This window comes from Eimeria tenella, genomic scaffold, assembly GCF_000499545.2.
Source record: "Eimeria tenella Houghton genomic scaffold, Eth_scaff70, whole genome shotgun sequence".
Taxonomy (NCBI): Eukaryota; Apicomplexa; class Conoidasida; order Eucoccidiorida; family Eimeriidae; genus Eimeria; species Eimeria tenella.
This window is the reverse complement of record NW_013543440.1, coordinates 92,973-113,042: the sequence shown is the minus strand read 5'-3', so window position 1 is coordinate 113,042 and position 20,070 is coordinate 92,973. Positions and strand designations below refer to the sequence as shown.

Sequence of the window (20,070 nt, the reverse complement as noted above, 5' to 3'; positions counted from 1 at the left end):
TTGCCTGTCCACTTTTCTTCTTTCTGTCTGCCTTCGTTTTAATGCATATCTATGTGTGCCAGCGTTTGACAGCACAACAGCAGGCAAAAAGTCGAACGAGAAAGAATACAAGAGATCTCGGCAAAAAAAATCATGCAAAAGGCTGAGACAAGACTGTCAGAAGCTGCGGAAGGCAAACAACGAAAATGGAGACACTCCGTCGCAGTGTTTAAGCCTTAGGATCTGCTGCCCATGAGTACGACTGAGGGTGCTTTGCATGGTTCCAAAAGTGTTTGGGGCTTGTTAAAAAACCTCAAAAAATTCAGTTTTTGTTTTTGTTTCTTCGTTTCATTTGTTCCAGGTGCACATTTAGCGTGCCTACCCCCCACCAGTGTGAGGATGCTCTGACACACACACACATGCCCTCTGCAAAGAAAAATGATCAATGCAAGCACTGAGCATTTGGATCGCGTACTTACCCAAGTGTGCAGGTATTCTTTATTTGTGTGTTCGCCTGGTTTATTGGAATAACCACCCTGTGCTAGCGGAGTGTCTTCCGTGCTTCGGTTGTTGACAGAAATAACTGAAGTATAACGGAAGCGCCCCTCGACTGAGCTCCTGCTGACATTCATTGCATACTGAGGGGCTCTAAGAAGAGAAATGAGCATACAGCCGAACACGCTGCGCCTGGTGTCCAAATCGAACGGTAGTGGTCATCATGGTATGCGCTGTCATTGAATTTTTCGCGGACACAACGGCCATTAGAATAATATGAGAAGAAATACGGGATAGAAAAAGGTTCTCAAGCGGATAAAACCAAAGAAAGGCCACGAAGCGAAGGTATGAACGAGAAAAGAAGAAGCGCGGAACGAATCGTTGTTGTGTTTCATCGTCAGACAGTCACAGACAACAGTTGGACAGTCGGGGGCCCCAAACATGCCCGAATTTGCGCAGTCATGGTTTTGGGGGAAATGCAGCCTGAACAAATATGTTAAAATTCCCGTTCTCTTTTTTACGTTTTCTTTTCGATTAGTCCATTTGATCTGACTGATCGACTTAATGGAGCGTTGGTGGGCGCAGCAGCTTCAGGTTTCCGCATCACGGGGCCCCCCTTCCTTGTGAGTTTCTGACTCTTTTTTCGACTTAAACGTTCCAATTTGCATCTTGATTCATTTATTTTTGGACATTTGTCTCTCAAGGAGGAGCTGAGGCAGCGGGAAGGTGCTAAGCGGTGCCTACTCCGTTTCTGTCCGAATTGCGAACTCCTCTCATGCGGACTCTCCCACAAGGCTAGTGCTGTGATGCCTTTTCTTTCCCCTTTCTTTTCTTTAATATTTCGACTTTTTTACCTGCGGGGTGTCCAGAGGCCCCATGGGCGTTTCTTGCCGCAGCTACAGCTTTCCCTTCGTAGCCTGTACGCCACGCGGTTCATTTTTCAGACCGCCCACGTTTTCGTCTGTCTCCCTTTTACGCGCACGGCCATATATAAGTCTTTGCAGAGCAAACGCCGCTCTAAGTCTTGACTAGGGTCTTCTTGCTAGCTGCACTTATGGATTGCGCTTCTGCCTTTAGATCAGACGGAATCGGAAGCGCCGGCAAAGTCACAAATCAGCCTCTCAGTGTTTTACACTGTCACACCAGCCGTCAAAATGTCGGTAAAGCCAGATATAGCCCCTGATACCCGGACTGTTGCCCCCGGCAACTCAAGAAGGACTCCTGCTGAGCCTTACGCCGATGGCTCAGATGACGAGGAGTTTTGTGAGATGGTGGCGCTATCACCGACAGGCCGATGCGCCACCATGTGTATCTTTGGGTGTATATCTATCATGTAAGGCAAAGCAGTGCTGCCCGTGTCTATTATTCTCCCATCTTCCCCCTTGTTTGCTTTGTGGCATCCCGTCGCTCTCTCCTTCTACTTCGCCTCCTGCTTGAACTTCCTCGCTTTCGCTGCTTCTTCTGCTGCATTTCATCTGCACCTGCTTTTGCACACCAGATTTTCAACCTTTCACTTTCTTCTCATCCTTGTTTCATCCTGCTTCGTTCTGTGTTTTCTTTTTCGTGTTTTCCCGTTCATCTCTAGCGCTCTTTTTCAGAGTAGTATTGGGTGTTTGTTCTGCTCCTTACAAATTGGCTTGTTCAGGGGCTGCCGTTCCTCCGTTGTGCGTCGTTTGTCTTTCTATCCCCCCTTCCCCGCTGGCTATTCATTGCAAGGGGACCAGTTGTACATCCAGGAAGTGTTTAATGCGGCAACAGCAGGCCGTGGGTTCCGTGGTACTGCTGCAGCAGAGCAGCAGCAGCAGCGGCCGCCTCCTCGCGAGGGGCAAGAGAGCATACAGCAGCTCCTGGAACACAACAGGCTGCCTGAGAGGGTTCAGGTCTGCCACATCCGGCGCGGGAAGAAGCATCAGCTTGCTGCGGTGCTGCTGTGGTCGACCGCTGGAGTCCCGCCAGAACATGCGCAAGAAAGCAAGGCAAAGGAATATGCACTCACGAATCGTTTCTTGATTGTTTTTTCACATGGTAACAGTACCGATATAGGACACATGTTTGGCCTGCACTACAGGATGTGCTTCAGGTGAGATGAGCGCAAATCCAAAGCCCTAGACCCTATAGCATAGACTTCACTGGTTCGAGGCAGTGATTTTGATTATGCTGGTATATTTGGATAACACCAACGGGTTTGCTGCGGGTTGAGTAAACCAGAAACCTCGAGCCGCGAGCCATTGACTCTAATTCACTAATCCTACGCGTTTATAAGCAGTAAATCGCCAAACTTGAACAGTTGACCGCAGGCGAGGTCTGACAAAGGCAGATTGCAAGGGACGAACTATAATTGGAAGCTACAAAGCCTATTCGCTAGTCTGAAAGCCCCAAAATTTAAAGCACAAGCTTTAGTTTCCTGCGCTTCGGTGCTCTTGTGCTGCGATGAGTTGGTTGAATGAATATGATTACTGGGCTTCTTTGGTCAGTGTGTAAGTGAAAGATGAATTTGTCTCTATAATTGTATGCAAAGTTTTTTGTGTGTGCTTTTGTTACCTGCAGATGCCAGGTAAATGTACTGGCTTACGATTACTCAGGCTACGGGTGGAGCGACGGCAAGGCGACTGAAGCTGCTCTCTACAAAGACATAAACGCAGTCTACTCGTTTGCTGTTAAGGAACTAAATGTGCCACCGAAGAACATCATTCTTGTAAACTCTTTATCCTAAACCTAGCCATGAGCGCTGAGCGGAGCAGATATCATAAGCACTGAGTGCAACAGAAAGACCACGAGAATTAGGGGCTGCTGAGTACACAGCCCTTCAGAAGAGGACACTTTTGGTGACTGAAAACGTCTAAGTATATTTCTCGGGTGGTACTTTTGTTTGGTGAGTGCATGCACGGTACATCTGTTGTATTTTGTTTGTTTGTTCAACCAGTATGGGCACAGTGTTGGCTCTGGGCCGTGTTGCGACTTCGTGGCGAAGAGAAAGCAGAAGGGGCTGGGAGGAGTTATTCTTCACTCGTCAATAGCTTCGGGTAACAGTAAAGTCATGGTGGTGTATGATTCAGAGCTGAGGGTCTAGGACTGAGGGATTTAGATTTATGCTAAAGAGTACTGCTTAGCGCACGCAACCCATAGCTTAGGGCTCGCATTTTTGGCTCATATTCCCAACCTTTGGTCTGAAGGATTATGCTTAAGAATACCGTTGTACAACCCTTTGCTTCGGGCTCTGGAGTTTAGGGCTAACGGCTTGACGTTTTGTATAGGTCTGCGTCTCTTCATTCACAACATCGAGAAGGCTCCTTGGTTCGACGCATTCCAAAATGCAGAGAAACTGAAAAAGGTTTACGACGTGCCCATGCTGCTCATTCATGGTCGATTAGACAGACAGGTCAGATCAGCAGCGTCAATTCCAGCAGCAGAACTAGCAGCAGCAGCAGCAGGCATTGTTGTAGTTTTAGGCTGCTGCTGCTCCAGCTGCTGCAAAAACAGAAGCAAGAATCTCCCTCTGAACTGCTGCCGCTACTGCGGCATCAAAACGTGCACCCTTTGTAACTTCCCGTTGTTGCTGCTAGCTGATATCTAAGGTACCACGGTGCCCCAAGCGGCACGCTGCCCACAAGCATCCTTTCCAAATGGCTTCACTTTTCATAGTTCTAATTTTACAGTCGTTGGTCTTAATTGGAATTGTTTTCGCTGCAGGTGCCGTTCTCTCATTCTTTGAAGCTAGAAGCAGCCTGCCGCGAGGCGGACGCGCGCTACGCCAACCTGCAGGAGAGTCCCCACCACCGCTGCTTACTGAGAGCGCCCCTACTTTCTTCCAAAGCAGATGGGCCCCCCAAGGGACCCCCAAAGAGAGACAAAGAGATGCAGAAAAACCGCGTGCAGACATGGTGGATACCTAACGCGGATCACAACGATGTTGAACACAGAACAGGGGTAAGCGCAAAACAGCAAAACGTAAACTGTAGACCCTTGCTAAGAAGAAGCCCGAGGGCGACTGTACAGAGTTGTGATCGTAGTGACCGCTGTTTCGGTGTGGGCGGATATATTGGAATTGCGGGTCACGTCGACTGCCAGGTTGCGTCTTTCAGTTAGAGGTCGAGAGCTTAGTACCTAGGAAGTTCTGTCAGAGCTTCGGTGTAGGGCTTTCGGCTAATGGTTTCGGGCTGTGGCTGCTCAGGACGAATACTACCAGCGTATCTCTGCCTTTCTTAAGTTCTGCGCTAAGTGGAATGAGCAGGAGCCAGCCACACCACCAAACGCTTAGTTCAATGGAGCGTCGGCTTTGGGGTTAGGCGTTCAGGTTTTACGTTTTAGGGTTTATGATTTAGGTCTTTGACGGCAGCACTTGCTTTTTTTCACAGTTGTACACTGCTGCCCTTTTGTTCTTTTCCTTTGGAGAATTTCTGTTCCTAGAAATAAAAGACTGCTTTTATTTCGTGTACTAAGGTGGGCGCTCACCTCAAATCACGGTGTATGTACACTGCAGCAGCCTTGTATTGGGGAGGCTGCACTAACACGGTGCAGGCTCTGACCCATAACCCTGCGACTAAACATACGCCAACCAAGGCCCCTACGTGGGACAGTGCAATGTAGCTTTGTTTCCGTGTATAGGGGCCTCTTTATGCATGCGGTGACCGCGTTCTGTGCGGAGCAGTCACCGCACAGGTCGCAGCGAATTCACGCAGGGCGTTTTCCTTTCCGCTTTGGAGCGCTGAACTGTGGCGCTCCCGAGCCTCTGGTATGGGAAGAGGACAGAGGTAGACCGAAACTAATTTTCAAGGAATTTGCTGACTTAAGCCGCATGCTACTGACCATATCGTGTACGATAGTTTATCGGTTCACTCCGAGCTCTGCATGTTTCTGTGGAGCGCATGGCGCACCGCGGCGTCACTCCAGTGCGGTAGGAGGCCAAATTCAGCAAGTCAACTTGCACCTGAATTTTTTGTGAAAATTCATACTGAGCCAGTAGTTGCTGTCCATTAACTGGGACGTAAGTAGCCCCGAGCTGCCTTTCGTACGCCAGGGAAGAGGTAGACGTCTGAGCACCCCGTCTGGAATCCGTCGAAGTCCGCAAACACCATGCTGTTGGTGTGATTGAGAATACTGCTGTTTACCACTAGTGCCTCCCACTGGCCCACTGGTAAAAGGGCTTACTTGACGTTCGAACGGCTTAGTCGCCTAAACTGCGACTAAGCATGGACAGCAGAGGAATCCTTGAATAGTCTCCTAACCGACAGACCCCTCCTTGCGGGTTAGTGGGAGTGAGGGTGGGGTCACTCATAAGCGCACTAAATGGCTGCCCCAGCAGCATCTGTTTGGCAGAATAGGGGCCCATGTGGCCTGCGCCTAACGTGGTTTAGTGCGTGCGCTCCTCTAAGAGGACGACGACTTAACAAGACTAAGAGACCAGTAACGGGCAACTTTCAACATTATGCGCTGCTTAAACTGCGCTTAATGGCTCTCCGTGATATCTACGATGGTCCTTAACTTGAAGCAATACCACTACCTATAACGAGACAATCGGGTACTTCTTAAGCCTAAATTCCGATGCGAATGTGGAAGAGAGAAGCAAAAAGTTATCATGCGAGTCAAAGCAAGCTTGGTAGACACAAAACGAAAACAAAAGGAACAACACAATAAACGATAAGTAGTGCCTGCTGTTGCTCTCGCAGGGACTTCTGGTTTTGGGTATGGTCACCAAAGGGCTCATAAGGGAACTCCAAGTAAAGAGAAGTCGTCTGAGACCACAAGTTACGCTAAACAAAGAACGTAACAAGTTCCTGTGGCAAACTGGCCCAGCTGGCGCAGCTTTCCCTAGCTTTCGTCCCTCTACTTAGAGTTACACTTCAAGTCGAAACTCAGTGTCATAGCACCATAAAAATTACGCTAAAGTTCTTCCGCGGAGCACTGCAGCGCAAGCAGAAGAATATTGCAGTTCAAGGTGCCCTTAAAGCGAAAGTTAGATGAATAGACTAACAACCAGGTAATAGAAGCTGCCTTCTGCGTTTCCAAAATCCTTCGCACATATATATTGCACACGAGGCTTGAAAAACACGTTTGTAGAACTCCTCGTGGCTCTACCGCTGCATACATTTCTGTCGATGCTTGCCCTTGTTTAGGGCATAAGTAGGGTGTGGCTCATGAACTTAAACGCCTGTTCACTTCTGTACACATATTAGTAAGTACTAAGGGGCACGCGAGAGGTTCTTTCAAAGGACAATTGATGAGAAGGCTAGCTTGGAGCGCCGCGTGCTTGTTTGTAGCCTTACATAATTGCTTGTGGCACGAATCAAGAACCCCCTCGGGCTATTCTCTCGGCTGTATTTTAGGAGATGCTTGAAATAATTTTTTGAATCAGCATTCAACTGTGTCACTTTATTTGAGAGGGCTTTGAACTAATGTTTTGCATTTCAATCTCCATGACGCAAGGGTTCTCGTTGCATGCAGCCCCGTCCCATCAGGTTCGAGTAATATGGGCTACGATCCACGTATTTTTGTCTATCTTCTATCACCCGAATAAAGGGCACTTCATGGATTTGAATTTCCTGGACAGAAGGTTCAGGTGTTTGAACACCCCACGCCTGCCCAGTGCAGCGGAGGGCCTCATCGATTCCCCACACGCCTATGGTTAGGTATTTTTTTTTCTTCTTTCTCTGAAATCACAGTTGAATTTCGTTTTGTCTGTTTACACTGGCCTAAGGCAAAAGAAACAGTGCCGAAGCTTCACCTCCTCTAGCGCGCGCCTCCCTCTCCACTGCTCCGAATGACGGTTTAGGGCCAAGGGCTTTCGATTCAGGGCTTAAGGCTCGAAAATGTTTAATTACAAGTTTAGCAACCTGCTGGGCGCTCCATTCAGCTGCAGCCAGGCCCAGCTGGCATTCGACCGCAAGGGCGCGTCCCTCTTCGTCCCCAGCAGCAACCGCGTTTGCCGCTACACCCTAGATACGACTCCTAACCCTGCCCCCAGCAGCAGCAGCGCCGGCAGCAAAAGAGCTTTCGATTCATCTGTTCTGCCCGAAAATGACGGCGAAACTAGCAGCAGCAGCGGCAGCAGCAGCGCGGTCCACACTTACCCTTTTGAGGGTTTAGTAGACATCATGCACTTCTGCATTCGGTCGGACAGCCAGCTAGCCATCAGCATTGACGTGCATGGGCAAGGGTTGGTAATAAATCTGGCTAAGGGCAATGTTCTTAATCGCATTCGATTTAAAAGCAACACAACTAGCAAAATTAGGTGGCAGCAGCAAAAACAGCAGCACTTGGTTACTGCTGCTGCCTTCTCGCCTGACGATGCCCTCTTCGCCGTTGCCTGCGGAAGAAGCATCCAGGTAATTGCCGAGTTGATCGATCTGATGATATTTTTGTTCCTGTTTCGTTGCTTCATTTATGTTTATCCTCTAGCGAGTCTCTTTGTCTTCTGTCTCTTCATGCCCTTTAGGCCTATTTCTGCCCCTCCAGTGCTACATCTGATTTTGATCTCAGCATTCCTTTAGTATCCGTTTTCTTCCCCTTCCTTATCCTGCCATCTTGCAGTCTCAGTCCTGTGTTACCCGTTTTCTTCTTCTTCCTTATGCTGCCATTTTGCTGTCTCGGTCCCTTGTGTCAGTGTCGCTCCTCACATCTCTCTCAGTATCTATCTTCCCAAGCCATTTCTTTTCTTTGTAGAATACCCTTCTCTCTAGAAATCAACGTTTTTATACTTCTTCCTCTCTCTGCTTTCCGCAGCTTTTGGTCCGTTCCATCTGTTTAGTTTGTCCCATTTTATTTTTCTGCTTGCTGGCCGCTCACCTGTTTCGTGACTTACCTTTCTTTCTTATCTTTCTGCTGTACTTACAGCTCTGGCACTCTCCCAGTGCCGCCACGAACTACCAGCTGCACCTACTGACCTCGTTCACTTTACACCAACAACTCATTACTTGTCTCTCCTGGAGCCCTGATTCTCTTCACCTTGTTTCGGGGTCCCAAGACTGCACAGTTAGGCTATGGCGGGCTCGCGGTAAATGGGGGGGACAAACATCTGCAGCTGCAGCTGCAGCAGCAGCAACCGCAGCAACAGCAGGGACAGAAGAGGCAGCAGCAGCAGCAGGAGATGCTGCTTTCATTCCTTCTGCATTTCTGTCTCACCGGCACGAATTGAAGTTCGTTTGTTTCTCCCCATGTCTTACGCGTATTTACTCTGTCAACAGAGAGGGCTGCATCATTACCTGGGTCTGGCGTTCATTGGAAGAGGCGCAAGAAGAAGCTGAAGCAAATGCAGAATATGACAAGGATTTCAAGTTAAAAAACGCAGCTCGTCCAATCAACCCAGATTACTTCAATCAGCGCCGCGAGAGAGAGAAGCAGGAGGCTGCACAGTCGAAAGCAAAGGCAAAAGTGAAAGAAAAGGAAGCAAGCGGAGAAAGGAGCATGCCCACAGTTGGTGACTCCGTGGAATTCTACCACCTCATTGATTACACCAAGGGCTTGTGGAAGATGGAACAAAAGGCCTACTGCAATCAGCAGCCAGGGCAGAAGGTTTCCCGCGCCGCCACAAACCTATCCCCGTACTACAGGTACACGGGGCCTCCCTCGGGCCGCCCCGTGAACTCCCAGGAGGGCCTCCGGGGGGCCCACGCCCCACCGCAGTACCTTCTGATTGGGTTTACGGGAGGCGTCTTTCAGTTGTATACCTTGCCTGACTTGGGAGCTGTTGTTAAGCTGTCATTTGGGGTCAGATCGTTAGACAGCGTGTGCCTGTCTTACGACGGGGAGTGGGTAGCAGCAGCAGCTGCAGAAAGCAGCACTTTACTTGTCTGGGAGTGGAGGAGTGAAACATTCGTTTTGAAGCAGCAGAGCCACCAACAAGGCATGCTATGCTTGGCGTTTTCTCCTGCAGCTGATGCTGCAGCAGCTGGCAGCCACAGAATAGGGTCGCGCACGGGCCAGGGGCTTTCCTCAGGGGCGTCAGTGGGAGCTTCTGGGGGCTCTGCGGGGATTTCTTTGGGCCTGGGCTCCAGCCCGGGACTGTTGGCTACTGGCAGTAGTGACGGCAGGGTTAAGGTTTGGGACGGCGAGAGGGGTTTCTGTCTCTGCACTTTTGCTGCTCACGCTGCAGTTGTTACAGACATATGCTTTTCTCCTTCTGGCAATTTGCTTTTCTCAGCGTCGCTAGATGGCACAGTGCAGGGAATGGACCTTCTCAGGCTCAAACCCTTCAGGTAAATCCCGTATCCTAAGGCTGTAGCTGCAAAACCTGGCCCACATTTCCCAACTGACAAGTAATAAGCTGTGGAAATCGACTCGGGCTCCACAGAGGCCTGTTTTCCAAGTAGACTCAATTAGGTGTGTTTATGTATGTGTTTTGTATCATTGTATATATTACGTACGTATTGTGTGTGTGCATATGCATGTAGATGCTTGTAGACTTGCGTGTCTCCTCGTGCACGCACTCCATAAAGAACGATGTGCGTTTACCGCAGAGGACTGTCTAGCTGTACGTCCACTGTTTTTAAAATCAATGTATATAGGCGCTGATCCGTTTGTGTATCTATTTTTTCAGGGTGTACACTGCTCATAGCGCAGCTGCTGCAACAATGGGCTTTGCGGGTCCGGGAGGGTCCCCTGGGAGCTACTTGGACAGCAGCGTGCAGTTCACTTCTGTGGCTGTCGACAGTGGGGGAGAGTTGGTGGTGGCAGGGGCCCAAGGTAGCTGTTATTCAGTCTTCGTTTGGAGTGTACGCACAGCTAAGCTACTCGAAGAATTGCAGGGCCACGAGGCGCCCGTCGTAGCTCTCGCTTTCCACCCCCACCCGGACAGACAGGGGATTTTAGCATCAGGCAGTTGGGACAAAACGGTCAAGGTGAGGTATAGTAGCTGCTAAGAAGCAGAGCTTACCAACATCTACACGAACATGTGTGTGCACATACGTATTTGTCTGTACGCATTCATACTTACATATGCGTTTATATCTACATCTGTAAATGCGCATATATATAGTAATGCATATAGTTGTGTGTTTACGTGTGTGTATGCGTATCTGTATCACTATTCCGCTTGTGCACAACTGTTAACTTGTGCTATTTCGCACCTGTTGTCTTGGCATAACATTTACTAGCGAGTCCTGGGTGTATAAGGTCCAGGGCAAGGTTTGGAGTTGCGAATTCCTATGCAGCTGTGGGATATCTTGGGACGCCGCAGCCGTGGGGGAGCTCCTGAAACAATCCAGCAACCCGGCACAGTCCTGTGCCTGGCTTTCGACCCACAGGGTCGGGGTCTGCTCGCTGTGGGAGGCGACGGGGGCCGTGTCTGCCTTTTTGACTCATTTTTAGGAGCAGATGGGCCAATCAGCACGATTGAATGCCTCCGAGATATACAGGGAGGGAGGAAGATTACAGACAGAGTTGCGAAGAACGCATGGGCAACGAAAGAGAAGAAGGTAAGGCCAAAGACTACATCCAAACCTTTAGCCCTTCGATCAATATCAGTTCGAATTCGAGGGATTGCAAACAACAGGATCCTTGTTGGAGGACTTAAAAATTCTTATCGGCTTGGGTTGCGGCCAGAGTTGATAAAACACCACAGTCTAGATTTTAGGCTTCTGGATCAATTTACTGTCCCCCCCTGCTCTTTGTCTGGGCGCGTTTACTTTGTTTAGACACGCCGATGTATACGTACTTACCTTCCTCTTTTTCTCTCGCGACTATCTTCCTCAGACTGCTGATACCGCTATTTTGCATGCAGCGCGTGATGGGTTTGGTGGCCGGCTTGGACTTGAACTGCGCCGTTACATCTCTGTCATTTTCTTCCTCTGGTTCTATGCTGCTAATTGCAAGTAAACAAACAAACAAAGTTTTTCTCTACCAAGTTGGAGGAGGGTCTCTCCTTTCCGTTTTCGTTTTGACGAACAATAGACTACTAGATGGAATACGGAGGGAACTCAACTCCAAATTTATAGCTGACGATGGTAAGTAAGTAGGCAGAAAAACCAAACCCTAAGCTATTGTGATTCGTACTTTGTAGACGCCTTGAAGAGTGTCTCCTTGCGGCTAAGCCGGAATCCGGACCCCGGGAAGTTGGAAACACGTCGGTAGCTCTTTGGCCGCCTGAGATACACGGGAATGATAAGGCCTTAGCCTTACATGCTGAGGGTTTAAGATGTAGGGTCTACGGTCAAGGACTGAACGCCCTTTTTTATAGGCACTCCAATCCAGGAGTACGACCTGTCGGACGTTGACGACGACTTCATTGAGGGAGAAAGAGAAAGGAAAAGAATCCGTAATGTGAGCCTTTGCAAGCATCTCGGTACTCCTTATCCGTGCAGCCCTAAGCCCTAATAATGGCACTTCGCGGGGCTTCACTTTCACTCTCCGTCCCCGCGGCTTTTTGCTGTTGTTCGATAAGTTTGCTTTGTTGGCAAGTACTGTTCCTTTTTAGCTTTCATGCGTTCTTTCCTCCTTGTATTGACTACGAAGCGTCGACTACCCGTTTATGGACTGTTTTTTTGTTTGCATTGCAGCACCGCTCCTTGCCTGGGGTCATGAGCGGAGAGCTGGCGTCTAAGAACGGTTACCTTTTTAACGTCAATTTTGTTGGTTTTTCATCTGACAGCAGAGCCTTTGCCGTCGCTACGTCCCATGGGCTCTATATCTACGGCATAGATTTATTTGTGGGTGGAATCTTTGTTATCCCTGTTTGCTGTGTTCTGGTTATGTGTCTACATTTTTTCAATTCTGGCTTTCCTTTCGACTCCTTTTTTTCTTACCACTTCTTGTGCTGTCTTCTGCCTCGTGCCTTTTGCTTTGCTTTGTTTCCTGACAGCTATTTATTCCCTCGTCCTGCTCATCTGTAGTGTTTTTGTCCCCCCACGACTTTTCATTTGCACTTAGGAGCTATCAAGTGAAAGTAATAATCCTTGTTTTCTGTGAATAGGGTGGGATTCTGGGCAACTACGGCGTAACAGAGACCGGCATGTCTCTGCCGTTCCTGACAAAAAACGTCACAACATCCAATATAGCGAAGGCTTTACATAATGAAGAATACGCCAAGGTGCATTTAGACGTAAAGATTTGAGGGCTTCGGCTGTGTTTATTAGGTCTCCTCGCGCGTTACGGCTGTCCTCTTTTACATGTCCGTCCCTATCCTTTTTCCCCTATTCTGTTTGGATGCATCTGTGTGTGCCTTTCCTTCCCCTTGTGTTTCTGCCTGCGTCTTCTCTTTTTTATCTTCGTTGCCGTCTGTATCTCTGTAGATACATGCTTAGGTGCTCGGGAGCTACTACCCGCAGCTATTTACCTAACTTCCAACAGCATCTAGCTAGCGGCCTAGCTGTGCAGAGGAACTTCAAGCTAGTCACGAATAGCCAGCCTTAGCTCGCTGCAGAACCTTTCTGTTTGTATGCACTGCCTGTGCACTTCAGGCTTTCTTGCTGGCGCTGGTTGCCAACAACAGGCCGACGCTGCTATGTGTGTACGAGCGCATTCCAGCTGCCTCAGTGCCTTTGGTGTGCAGCAGTCTGTCTGCAGCTTTATTGCCCTCTCTTCTTTTTTTTCTGCAAACCCTGTTGTCTACGGATGCTCGATTGGGCACAAGACATATTCAGTTTCATCTACTGTGGCTCAGTTGCGTGCTCAAGCTACACATGCACGTGTTCCAGGGTAAGTACACGCGAATAACTAGCTGCCTATTCGGCAAGCGGCGTTCGCATAGGCCCTTAGCTAGCTGACTAACTAATTGCAATTAACTGCACGTTGTTATGACTGGAGGCTGCAAGAACTGGCCCCAGGTTGCTATCTGGTGAGGAAGCCAGACTACGTAATTGTCCAGTTGCATTTTCGGTTGACTGTGATGTGGAGACAAGATGCTAAACGCTGTTGCGAACGCTTTCTCACGAGGTCATGTTGAACAGTTTTGAGGATGTTGGGGATAGTTCAGCATATTTGGGGAAAAGCTGTATGTACACTTTTGCATCTGTGCACAATTGTCAACATATCCTGCACCTATGTACAGGCGCGTAAATTAGGAACTTCTTAATCCTTGGACATTCACTCATGTGTGCAAATATCTAGTAGGCGTCTACTTGGCTCTAATAACATTACTATAGCTGCTTTTCCTCTTCTTTTTTTGTGCTCTAGGAGACCTGGGTAGGCAGTGGGGGAAAGCGAATGTAGAGGGCGACGGCCATGGACAAAGCCAAAGTGCAAGAAGGGCTAACGCATTCTCGCGCCTGTCTAGTAATTCCAAAACACTGAATGATAGCTAGTTTTCCAGCCAAAGCCTGCGATAGTTTCCTGTTGCCACTGCGGGCTTTGGCTGCCTGCCCAGAAACTTCTACACGTGAACTATACATGACCACACATCCATCATATATATTAATGATTTTGCCTGTGTTTGCGTGTATGTCAGGTCTAAACTTCGATTTGCGCACGCTGTTTCTGCTGCTGCTGCGTCAGGTGCAGCAGCAACACGCGAGCCTGCACAGCACTTTTGCTTGTAACTTGGGGACCCTCTCTTTCCTCACCGCCGCAATGCGTAACGGTGAAAAAAGCTCAACAGATAGCTTTGCATGCAGTGATTAGCTGTGCTTCAAGGAATGACAGAGAAAAACAAACGCAAAGGAACCATAACTATTTGATTCATGACGCAATGTGGATACATCAGGAATTCCAGTAACAATGCAGAAGGGTAAGTGGGAGCCGAAGCCGTGCTGACAGCTACCACCTGGCCACCGAGTCCTGGTGATGCGCATAGTTTGGCTATTCAGCAAGCCATGGTGCTCTTGGAACAACTTTTGAGTGGCGTCTTCGCTAGCCATTAAACAAACACTTTGAGAGCTGCGCTAGCTAGAGAGGTCATTGTTTCAGGTAAATTGAAGGGGACGGTTTCAGCCAGTCAGCTGGTTAGTTCTTGTCAGGGGGCACCTTATGAGGTATCCTTTGGGACACCGTAAGAGGTATCCTTTAGGACCATTAAGGTAAAGCGAGCGCAAGACAAGACGAAGCAGGGAGTGGGGTCAAGGCTCAAAGGGACAGCTTACAGGGTCTAGAGTCCACGGCTACGGCCACATGATATAGGGTGTAGGTGTCAGCATGCGACGGCAGGAGCCAACGAACAGCCACTGGACGGCTTGCTGGGAAGTTGTATGGCTGTATTCTCTGCATGCGCAGCTCTTGGTTTGCAAAGGCAAAGCCCACCTAGTTCTATACGAAGATAATTACGATATTATGCAAAAACATAGACACGTATGCCACTAGGTAAGACAGATGTGTAAGAGAGAGCGGCGTTGTGAGAAGAGAACTTCTCTCTGTGCGAACTAGCCGAAGTTGAGAAACAAAATGTGGGGGCGAAAAGATACGTGGCACCTTTAGAAAGAAGCTGAAATGACAAAGGACCCCACGGACTTCCTGGAGCCAGCATGACAGCAGTAGGGGCCTTCCCATTGGGTCTCTGTGGGCTTTGTATCAGAAGCGTGGGCTCGACCAACTGCACCTGACCTTTGCTTTCAAGGCAACGCTCTTTAATGATATTAGCATGTTTATTGCAACTCAAATTGGACAATAGTAAGGTGAAGCCTGGCCGACTGGATCAAAATCATCTCAGTGGCTCGTCTCATCATACTGATTTGCTGGGGCCCCCAATGGGGCCCCTTAACTAAGAGGTGTATAGGCACACAGGAAATGAAAAAGGAAGTAAATTTTCTCCTTTTGATTTTTACAGCTATCACAAGTCTTGACTTAAGAGGATTCGATGGCGAGTCACGAGCGCACGGGTTCCATTTACTCTCCGCGTCTTTACAGGATGCGCTCACTAAAACTCCCATTGGCAGCAACTCAGGGGCCCTCTCTAGGATCCCCTTGAGAACCTCACTAGGGTCCCCCATAACACAATTCAATGCGGCATTTACTAGAGCCTTCAATGGTTCTCCCCTGGGGCCTCGAGTCGGAGGTCTAGGGTATGCCGCAACGTCCGCTGCTCTGTACAATCGAGGCACGCGCAGAAAATTTGTCTCTAGGGGAAAAGATAAAGGAAAATCTCTCACTTTCCAGCCCAGCACTTGCCAGCCCGCCTACTACCCTATTGCTGATGGCCAAACGCTACGTGCTGCGGCTACAGCTGATCGGGCAGCGGCAGCGTCAACTGCTGCTGCTGCTGCTGCTGCTGCTGAGGAAACAGATCCGCCATTGTACAACGACAGAAACAAAAGCATCGATGACAAATGCGGCAGCAGCAGCAGGGAAGGAGAGCGCAGGAGGTCTATAGCGGCTGATAACCCCGGCGCCGATGCCGACAGCAGCGTGAACGCAATGAACAGCAATAGCAGCAACGGCAGAACGGAAACCATCACCATTAACAGCAGCAGCGCTTCGCCCGCCAGTGTAACCCACTGCATATGCAGCGCAGCAGCAGCAGCGAAAAACGCATCTGGCTCTCCCTCCGACAACGCCCTTGTCTTGCGTTTTGCCCCTAGTCCCACAGGACGTTTGCATGTAGGGGGTGCCCGCACAGCTCTATTCAATTTTGGTCTGCTAACAGACCATCGCAAGCATTTGTATGACTCTGAGATGCCACCGGAGCCTCCGGGGGCCCCCACCGATTCGCAGGCCTCCGCACGAGGCAAGAGAGATAGATTTATTTTAAGGATTGAAGACACAGACAGCAGCAGAAACGACAAAAATATGGAAGCGGAAATAGTCAGAGATCTGCGGTGAGAAATTGCACATAATAGGCTGCCAAGAGAGCTTGGAGCCAAAAGTTTGGGGACGAGGGGCCACAGTCTAATGTTGAGTATTTGGGTTTCGGTTTCTACAGGTGGTTGGGCATACAGTGGGATGAAGGACCCGATGTAGGTGGCCCCAAAGGCCCCTATCGTCAATCTGAAAGACAAGAAATATATAGGTATTGGCTCAGGGCTCTAGGAACCAGGACCCGATATTTAGAATTTAGTCGATAGAGAACGGCGGCCTTAAAGCCAGTCTTCTGCGTCGTTTCATTGATGGGATGGGTGGGAGACCACTAGAAGACTTTATATAATCGTTGCTGCTCGGGTTGCTTTGGGTGTACAGACAGCAAGGCCGACGACTGCTGCAAAAAGGATTCCTGTACAGATGCTTTTGCAGCAAAGAGAAGCTGCTGCAACAGCGCCAAGAGGTTCACTAGCTGCCCTCCCCGTTGCTGATAGTTATGTCGTTGTTGCATTTGCTGCTGTATCTGTCGCCGCTGCTGTTACGCATGTGTTGTCTGCTGTTCCCCTAGTCGCTGCTGCTGCGGATGTCTTTTCCATAAATTTTAGGTAGAGCTTCGGCTTTTCGCCATAGAATTTCTATTAAATTGTTTGTGTTGTAGTGCTATTGCGTTCAGTTTGTGCGCCAGGGCCTTCCGCCTCGCTATGATGGGACATGTCGATCTTTGGACCCGCAAGAGGCGGAGAAACTCGTAGCGGATGGGAGGCCATTCACCCTTAGATTCAAGTAGCTTTGTTGTTGAAGCTGTTGCTGCTGCTGCTATAGCAGCTTGCATTGTCCTTTCTACAGCTGCAGCTGCTGACCCTGTTACTCTTGTTTCTTGCCGAAGTGGCGGCTACAGCTGATGGTGGCAGGCTTGATTTTCCCATATGCTGTTGCTGGTGTTGCTGTTGTGTGCTGCTGCCAGCGTAATGCGCTGCTTCTGAGCTGCGCTGTTGCCGCTGTTATACAGGACCGCGGCTGAGCCAGACAGGATAAGTTTCACGGACATCGTGAGAGGCTGCGTGACCTTAACGGTGGGACAGACTACAGGGGACTTCGTTTGCTTCAGACCAGCTGCAAGGGTCTGCTCAAGAGCCCCAGTAGATTCAGCGAAACCGTCCTTGGAGTCCTCAACACGGGCAGGAGCTTCCACAGAAGAAGATCTATGGGGACCTCCCGTTTATAACTTTTGTGCTGCCGTTGATGACTGGCTGATGGGGGTTACGGTTGTCGTAAGAGGCGAAGAGCACATTACGAACACAGTGGCGTGAGACAGTTTAACACAGTGGCGTGAGATAGATTAACACAGTGGTGTGACACAGCTTAGGGGCTTCAGGTTTTGGGGCCTATAGTCTGTTTGCCAACGTGTAAATTCAAAAGGCAGCGACCAAGCCTCGCGCAGCCTTGGCTAGCAATTGGAGCTTCTAGAAGATTCATAAGTTTGTAACGTCCACGTAATTCATAGTTCCGGGCCCACAGTCGTGGGCACTGCATATTTGGCATAAGGGTTCAATGGTATAGGTTATTTTATTTGGGACTTCAGGCAACTGCTTGTGGGGCGGGCCTTGGGGGCCCCAACGCCTGTCTTCTGTCACCTTCCAATAATCAAGGCAAGGGAGGGAGGCAAAGTTAGTAAACGAAAACAGTTAAGAAGTGCCAGTAGATGCAACGGCAGAGGCAGCAATAGCGGCAACAATAGCAGAAACAGCAGCGGCAGTGACTACACCATCCGCGGGCTACGGCTGTGTGGGTATCATCCTGAGGCGATTGTTGAATTCTTGCGGGGCCACCACGCTACATGCATAGATCAGCAAAGGTGCGTATAAGTCCTCAGCATCAAGGCCTTAGCGCAAGGCGTTAGTTTCCTACTTGTGCGGGGTTCCTCTTGTTTCCCACAGTTAGAAACGCTTGGGATCTACTGTTTGGCATTCGCGTGTGCACAGGAAGACGGCGTCTTGGATGAGTGCATTAGGGCGAAGTGCTTTCTTATTTGATGAAAATCACTTAGAATTTGCACACAAGAAGAAAATACAGAAAGTAGTTTATTGCCGCTGCTGCTGCTGTTGCCGTCGCCGCACTGTTGCTTTCTGCGTCACTGCTGCTAATCACTGTTTGTGACCTGCTGTTGGCGTTGCTGGTACGGTATTTTGCCTCTGCAAATAAGTTCTTTTGACTATGACTAGTGCTGCTCATTCTAGGCTCAGGGTGTACGGTGTGAGTGCAGTTGATTGAAAGCCCCAATCAGGAGGATTTGGTACAATTTTTCCTAGACGTTCTCTCTGAGGCCTCAGGTGTCTGTTGGAACACCCCCATAGAATCGAGAGCAACAGCAGAAACACCGGATGACACAGCAGGAACTTTTCGGGCTTGCGACTGCGGGAAACCTATCTCCTCAGTCCTGCATAGGACTAATCCTTTCCTGTTCGCTTTCATCTCCTTAGCTGCTCGTCTGCTCCTACCGCAGCACAGGGCGCCTGAAGACATTGCGCTTGCCCTCACTGAAGCTCTCAGGGGTGGCAACCTAACTGTTATGGGATTCACGGCCACGGCCGCCGGAGTTCCGTTTTTGGGACGCCCCGTGTGGGAGTCCCGTTCCCAGGTGTGTACTGCGGTGCCACACTTCCTTGATGTTGCAGCCGCAGTGGTTGCCTCTAGAGACCTTTTTTTGAAGCTATCCAAAGCGGAATCAGTAGGAGGAACTAAAACGCCACTAGAAACAGCACAAACAGAAAAGGCAAAAACAGGAGCAGTGGCAGCTGAATTGCGGAGAAATGCCAAAGGGGCTTCAAACGAAATGGAAGAAACCGGTGAGATACACGCGCAGCAGCAGCAGCAGCCGACATTGCTGCATCGGTTTGAGTCCTGGAAAGAGAAGGTGCAGACACAGCTGAATATTAGCAGGGCAAGCCTCTTGAAGCTCCTTAGGATCGTACTAACTGGCAGAGATACGGGGCCGCCAATAACCCAGCTGGTGAGGCATGATAAGCAAGTCCTTCCCCCAGGTTTATCTTGTCACTTTTACCTGTCAATTATGGGATAAGTGGGTGTTGAGAGGGCAAGGCCGGGTTATGTGAATACATGAGCAAGGAGTGTCGTTGAGTAAAGATTGCCGCCCCGTACTCCCTCGTTCCTGTGTCTTCACGCATTTACCGTTGTTCTATTGTGTCACCACCCACTTATTTCCTTCCGTTTCAAGATTATGGGTCTCGTTCTGTCTTTGGGGCCTGTTTTTGCAGCTGCAACTGCTCGACGCTGCAGTACTGGGGGGCCTTGCCGTGCATGCGGAGGGAACGACGCTGGACAAAAAGGGGAACAAGTGGACTCGCGTCTCAAGACACTGCGGGGTGTCTTGGCTACAGAAACAAACCGTGAAAACTGTCGAGCAAAGGCTGACAGAGCTGGCGGTACTTCTTCGTGAGCATAGTCCGTCGAGCCGTTGATATTCCTATTGCATCTACTTGGTCATCTTCAACTGCTAGCCTCTTCGTTTGATTTTATGTACCTACGTACCGCAAAGTCTCCTACTGAGTATTCGCCCCCTAGTGTAATGACTGCGAATTGCCGGTGCTACGCCATTAGCACATGCCAATGCTACATATTATTCAAGCATTTTCGATCCACAAATGTACAACAAGCACTACATACCGCTTTTGGAACCAGCATGTGCTTTCTGTGCATGGGCGCTTCGTCCATGCTGCTCTTTCAGTTTGTGGCCTACTGATCGCTTACTTTCCTTGACCTATATGCAATGCCGTGTATGTTTCCAGCTTCGCACTACAGGAGCTCGGGAACTATATTTATCAGTTGCCCGTGCCTCTCCTGCATGTCTTATCCGCCTGTCGGAGCACCCAACTTTCCATTATTCTATTTTATCCGTGCCGGAATCTGTCCTTGCCCGTCTCT

The 20,070-nt window shown here is 49.4% G+C and overlaps 2 protein-coding genes across 2 annotated transcripts; both read left to right on the top strand.

Moving 5' to 3' along the window:
* Positions 1-1,628: 1,628 nt before the first annotated feature.
* On the top strand, positions 1,629-4,732 carry ETH_00032180 (uncharacterized protein; the record flags this gene model as incomplete). Its single annotated transcript, XM_013378012.1, has 7 exons — positions 1,629-1,807; positions 2,120-2,554; positions 3,022-3,169; positions 3,398-3,497; positions 3,729-3,853; positions 4,165-4,401; positions 4,646-4,732. 7 exons carry the CDS (start codon positions 1,629-1,631, stop codon positions 4,730-4,732), a joined length of 1,311 nt encoding a protein of 436 aa, XP_013233466.1.
* Positions 4,733-7,280: 2,548 nt separating this feature from the next.
* On the top strand, positions 7,281-19,888 carry ETH_00032175 (glutamyl-tRNA synthetase, putative; the record flags this gene model as incomplete). Its single annotated transcript, XM_013378011.1, has 18 exons — positions 7,281-7,796; positions 8,305-9,665; positions 10,007-10,307; positions 10,620-10,883; positions 11,189-11,411; positions 11,645-11,727; positions 11,964-12,113; positions 12,377-12,493; positions 15,241-16,148; positions 16,253-16,339; positions 16,507-16,591; positions 16,802-16,911; positions 17,138-17,434; positions 17,711-17,983; positions 18,111-18,204; positions 18,392-19,138; positions 19,404-19,571; positions 19,874-19,888. The coding sequence occupies 18 exons, from the start codon at positions 7,281-7,283 to the stop codon at positions 19,886-19,888; spliced, it is 5,799 nt and encodes a 1,932-aa protein (XP_013233465.1).
* Between the last annotated feature and the right edge of the window lie 182 nt (positions 19,889-20,070).